General features: G+C 36.5%; 1 protein-coding gene across 1 annotated transcript; it reads left to right on the top strand.

Annotated features, from left to right (window-relative positions):
• Window positions 1–268: 268 nt before the first annotated feature.
• LOC137838271 (uncharacterized) lies at window positions 269–667 on the top strand. The gene has a single exon (XM_068647522.1). The coding sequence runs from the start codon at window positions 269–271 to the stop codon at window positions 665–667; it is 399 nt and encodes a 132-aa protein (XP_068503623.1).
• The last annotated feature ends 5869 nt before the right edge of the window (window positions 668–6536 follow it).

Consider the following 6536-nt stretch of genomic DNA (forward strand, 5'->3'; position numbering starts at 1 on the left):
TGTATTTAACATTTTTGAATTTTTTTCTTGTAAAGTTTGATCTCTATAAACACAAGTAAACGAAATTTAACATTATTTATCTTAATATATGCGTTTTGACGAAGTTTGTTAAATGTAATTTTGTAAGAAGATACATATTAAAAAATTTTAAAGAACACATTTTCATAAAACTCTATTTATTCTCCTTAACTATTTATTCTCCTTAACAAATAACATGTTGGTGCTCTTGTGGAAGTTCTTGGCGGCAACTTGTTAGCCTTTTAAAATGATGGAGGGTTCTGCAGGTTTCCTCATACCATGGGCTTGTTTGATGGATCGGGAAGTATGTCCTGATAAAAAAGTATCTTCTATATCCGGTCAAAAGAAGACTTTTGCTCAGGCTTTGGGAAATACATGTGACATTCCTTTGTCCCAGCTACCTACTCCTTATATTAAGGGTGACATGATTGTTGTCCGGATTGATGAGGCAGATTACTTGGCTAGTCTTGAGGATTGCAAAACTCATCTCCACGGTCAGATTATTCTATCTAAGGGGGATAAACCTCTTACACACCTGGATTTAACTAAAAAGTTGCAGCCGGTGTGGAAAGCTCTTGGACCATGGAAAACAATTCCTCTTGGAAAAGGTTTCTATGAGTTTAAGTTCGCTTCTATAGAAGACATGTGATGGGCCCTCGGGATGGGTTCCCTGAAGTTATCTCCTAGTTTATTGAGATTTTTTGCCTGGACAAAAGACTTTGTCCCAGCTACCATGAAGAGTACCAAAGCTCAGACATGGGTTAGAATCTACCATTTGCCTTTGGAGTATTGGAAACCAAGGACAATATATTCCATCGTTAGAGGCCTTGGTACTCCTTTGTCTTTGGATGAACATACTATGAGAAAGAATAAGGGTATGTTTGCTAGAGTGTTGGTGGATATTGATCTACTATCCTCTCTTTCCGATCAACTCTTGGTTGAACGTCCAAACTTTGCTTTTGTAGCTGGTGTGGAATATGAATGGCTCCCTCCATTTTGCTCTCATTGTAAGATGATTGGGCACAAGCTTGCTCAATGTCGGGCGATCCATGACCAAGGTCGTGTTCTTGGGCCTCAACATAAACCTTCTCAGAAGACATCTTCTGATGAACGGGAACAAGGAAGGACCGTGATTCCTAAACAACGTAAAGAATACAAAAAAAAAAGATCCGGAGACAAAAATCGTGGAAGGCCTCATTGATAAGTTGAAAGTTGATGCTACTAGTGGGGTTAATGTAAGGTCACCCATAGGTCACCTTGCTTCAGATAAAACAGGTGGAGGGGAGGATGATTTTGCAGATATGCCTCCTCTTGAGGATGCTTCAGATCATGATAGGTCCTCACCCAAGCAGGGGTTGTCCACTCCCACTTTGGATTCACTTGTTGTTATGCAAGCTAAGGACTCAGAGTCAAATTCAACAACTCTTATTAATGATCATCATGTGGAGGTATCTGTTCCTGTGATTGTACCATCTTTGTTGCGTACTACCTCTCTTCGGAGGGTTAAATCACATGGAGATACTAATGCACCAGTTCCTAATGTGGAGGTCTCTGCTATTGTAACTGTACCATCTCAATCGCCTCATACCTCCCCTCGGAAGGCTAAATATCTTGGGGATGTTAAAGCAATATCGTTGGTCCTTCAAAATCACTTTTCTTCTCTTGATGGTTTGGAAACTACAGATGTGGGAGGTGATTCTCATATTGAAGCGTCAATTATTCCGCCTATTGGAATTAATTCTAATCATATTGAAAATCAGGTTGTTTCAAAATTTTGGGTTGACTCCAATGAGATGGAGGAGGATGCCAGTGATAATAGGGAGGAAACAGTTCGCACTAAAAGAAAACCAGGGAGACCACCTAAGGGGACTGGTAAATCCAGGAAAACTGTTAAGGCAGTTCTTTCTACAACGTCGCAATGAAGGTCTCTTCATTTTTCTGGAATGTCAGAGGACTGGGAAACCACAAAACTGTGGAGATGTTGATTAGTTTACTTAAACTACATAAACCCCTCCTAGTTTTTCTTGCTGAACCCATGATGCCGTACACTAATGCTTTCAACGTCCTTTTCAAATCTGTTAATATGCATTTGGTGGCTACGTCTCCTATTGTTAATAAAGTTGCTAAGATTTGGTGTTTGTCGGTTCCTAATCTTGTCCAAAGTTTCTTAGTTAATGATCAATTTATCTCTGTAACTTGTCTTCTGCATGATAAAAGCTTTAGCTTTGCAGGTGTTTATGGAGCTAACACATACTTGACTAGACGATTTTTGTGGAGGGATCTTAGTTTCTTCACAGGGCCTTGGTGTATTCTGGGAGATTTTAATGTTGTGCTCTCGGCGGATGACTGTAAAGGGGGGGGGGTGGCTCCTAATCAAGTTTCTTGTAATGAATTCCTTGACTGGATTAATACTAATGATCTTTCTTGTATGCCTTTTACTGGATCTAGTTATACTTGGTGTAATGGAAGGAGAGGGGTGCATAGAATACATAGAAGACTGGACAGGGCTTTATGTAATGGAGTGTGTCTGGATGAATGGGATTCTTGTACTTATCAGGTTCTTGTTAAAAATTGTTCTAATCATTCCCTTATTCTTGCTAGTCTTGCTAGTAATTTTTTGCAGAAGGTTAGCAATTTTCGTTTCTTTTCGATGTGGCTTCAGGACACTTCGTGTCTGAAGCTTATTCATGATTCTTAGGTTAATAAGATTGTTGGTTGTCCTATGTTTATCTTGCAACATAAGTTAAAAAGGTTGAAACTTGAGCTCCGAGACTGGAATAAAAATTCTTTTGGTAATATTCATAATGCAGTTCTTCTTAAGCAGGGCATCCTTCTTGGTATTCAAAAAAGCTTAGAGACTGCTAGTTTGACTGATAGTGATGGACTTCTCTGTTAAGAAAAGATTGCTAAGGAGGAGCTTGATCATGCTCTTCACTGTCAATATTTGTTTTGGAAAGAAAGGGCTAAAATGTTATGGTTCAAGGATGGAGATCGAAATACTACTTTTTTCCATGTTGTGGTCAAAAGGAGAAATAATTCTAGTGTGATTCATCGTCTACGGATTGATAATGAGGTTACGGCGGATCCTAAAATCATTGAGGATCATATTTTGGACTTTTATAAAAATCTTTATGATGAGCCTATTTCTAATGTTCTGGATACTGATAATATGGAAGATTTTATTGGTACCTATATTCCTGCGATGGTTTCCTCTTAGGAGAATATGATGTTGATTAAATGTCCATATTTTTCTGAAATAAAAAATGTTGTTTTTAATCTTAACGGTAATAGTGCTCCTGGTCCTGATGGTTTTGGTGGTGTTTTCTATCATTCTTGTTGGGAAATTATTGGGACAGATGTTTGCAATGCTGTTCAATAGTTTTTTAAACAAAATTGGGTTCTCCCTGGAATGAACAGTAATGTGGTATCTCTTATTCCTAAGGTTCAGGGTGCTGATTCCATTAAAGATTACAGGCCAATTGTTGTTGCTAATTTCAAGTTTAAGATTATTTCCAAGATATTGGCGAATAGGCTTGCACTTGTGGCTGCTAGAATCATTTTTCCTAATCAATATGGATTTGTGCAGGGTAGACAGATTCAAGATTGCATTGGTATTGCTTCTGAAGCTATTAACATGCTTTCTAAAAAGGTTAGAGGAGGTAATGTGGCTTACAAAGTTGATATTCATAAAGCTTTTGACATTCTGAGTTGGAAGTTCTTATTATTAGTTTTAAAACGCTTTGGTTTTCACCCCTCATTTGTCGGTTGGATTAGTACAATTCTCCGTTCAGCTATGCTTTCTACCAGAATAAGTGGTAGTTTGGTGGGTTTTTTTCCCTACAGTCGAGGGGTAAGACAAGGTGATCCATTGTCTCCTTTACTTTTCTGTCTTGCAGAGGAAGTTCTTAGTAGAGGTATCTCTAAGCTTGTGAATGATAAGAAGATTTTAAATATGGCCAGTCCGCAAGGTTATCTCACTCCCTCTCATATTTTGTATGTTGATGACATATTTATTTTTAGTAGGGGGGATATTAAGTCTCTTAGAAATTTGAGTTCTTTTCTTAAAACATATGGTGATTTTTCTGGTTAATATATTAATAACTCTAAAAGTAGTTTCTTCACCATGGATAATTCTCCAAGATTTGTCACCAAAATTCAAAATATTCTTTCATGTAGTCATGGTTGTTTGCCTTTCAATTATTTAGGAGTGCCTATCTTTGTGGGTGCTCCAAAGTGTCAGTTTCTTCAACCTTTGGCTGATAAAGTTAAATTGAAGCTAGCATCTTGGAAAGGTAAATCTCTTAGCATGATGGGTCGAATTCAGCTGGTCAATACGGTGATTATTGGATTTCTAGCTTATAGTTTTAATATGTATAAGTGGCCTGTTTCACTTATTAAGCAAGTTGAGCAGTGGTGTTGGAATTTTATTTGGACTGGTGATATTCTGAGAAAAGGTATTGCTACCGTTACTTGGGGGAAAATTTGTTCACCTTTTGAGGATGGAGGCTTGAATATTATTAATCTTCATCATGAAAATAATGCATATCTTCTTAAGCTTGCTTGGAACTTTGCTTATAGCAACAAACCTTGGTCTTTACTCTTAAAAGCCAGGGTTCTTAAATCAAAATATGAGTTTAGAACGGTTTATAAATCTTCCTCTCTCTGGCTTGGAATTAAGCAATTTTATTCTACCATACTTGACTATACTTCTTGGACTGTTGGTACAGGTTCTTTTATTAATTTCTGGAATGATAAATGATGTTCTACTACTTCTTTAGCAAATATTGCAGGGTTATCTGATGGTGTTAGCATTCCGGATACAGTCTCTCAATTTTGGACTGGTTGTAATTGGAATATTCCCTTATCTTTACAGCAGATGCCTCATTTTTTTAATCATATCATGGTTAGAGAGGAACAGGATATTCCTAATTGGATTCTAAATGAGTCTGGTCGTTTCACTCTTAAATCGGCTAGGACTTTTTTCTTGGAACCAGGAGTTCCAGGTGGTTTGGGTAAATTCATTTGGTCTTCATCTATTCCGTCTTCGAAAACTCTAGTGCTCTGGAAATTTTTTCATGGGCGACTTCCTACAGATCAACATATTCAAAATAAGGGTTTGCATATATGTTCTATGTGTACGCTTTGTGAAAAGCATGAAGAATCTATTCAACATCTATTTTTTGAATGTTCTAACACATTGCATATTTGGAGTTGGGTTCGACAAATTTTTCTTACTTCTCATTTCTCTAATAAGGATGATCTACTTTCTTTTATTAAGAGTGATGGTAGTCCTTTGGTTAAATTGATTAAGCTTGCGGTGATAACCTTTTCTATATGGATGATATGGCGTATGAGGAATTATGCTAGATTTCAGGATAAGATTGAGGTTTCTAAGGCTATTTCGATAATTAAAGATTTAACTTGTCTAGTGGGAAATTCATCCAAAGCTTCAATGAAGAATGATATGTTGGACTTCAACGTGATTAAGTTTTTCGGTATTAAGACTCGTAGTGGTAAAGTTCTTCATCCTTTTCCTATTAGATGGGAATTTCCTTCACCAGGCTGGGTTAAAATTAATACTGATGGGGCTGCTAGGGGGTATCCTGGTCTTGCTACTTGTGGAGGTATTTTTCGTGGGAGTATGGGAGAATTTATTGGTGCTTTTTCAGCGTTTCTTGAAGTTCAGACTGCTTTGGTTGCTGAGTTTTATGGAGTTATACATGTTATGGAGGAAGCTCAAAAAATGGGACTTACTAATGTCTGACTTGAATGTGATTCTGCCTTGGTTTGTGCTGCGTTTACTGCTAGGACTAATGTTCCGTGGATGCTTCAGAATCGATGGAATACTTGTCTTAATTTTTGTGGGATAATCAGGTTTAGGGTAACTCATATTTTTCATGAAGGGAATGCGTGTGCTGTTAAGTTGGCTAATTTAGGATTTATTCATAGAGAATCATTTCATTGGTATAATAGACTCCCAACTAGTCTCTTCTTAGAATTCTTTATGAATAGGTATAATCTACCTATGTATCGTTTTTGTTAACATATGGGTTTTGGTCTAGTCCCTCCATATTTTTGTATTTTCTTTCTTTTTTCTTTTCTTAATAATATTTTTTTCATGTGATGACAGATGATTGTTGTTACTTGAGGTGTCAGCCTAGCTAAGATGTCAAGTTGCATAGTGATGCCTAACATGAAAACTTTTTATATAAAAAAAATAACATGCAATAAAAAAATATAAGAGATAGAGATAATTAAGTACGTTATTTTTATATTGATTTGTCTAAAACACATAGACTACATCTAATTCTTCATCAATCCGATTAAATTTCCACTATTTCAAACTATATTTGTAAGACATAAGTATTATTTGAATTCAACCAGTTCTAGCTAAACTATAAGTATTCTTTGAACACAATCACTTTTGACTAAGTTCTAATTATTCTTTGTATACAACCACTTTTTGTTGGCTACAGGTATTGTTTTGAAAACACTACTTTTGGTTGGTTAAACACGTT

Source organism: Phaseolus vulgaris, chromosome 4, assembly GCF_051622355.1.
Source record: "Phaseolus vulgaris cultivar YP4 chromosome 4, ASM5162235v1, whole genome shotgun sequence".
NCBI classification, from domain to species: Eukaryota; Viridiplantae; Streptophyta; class Magnoliopsida; order Fabales; family Fabaceae; genus Phaseolus; species Phaseolus vulgaris.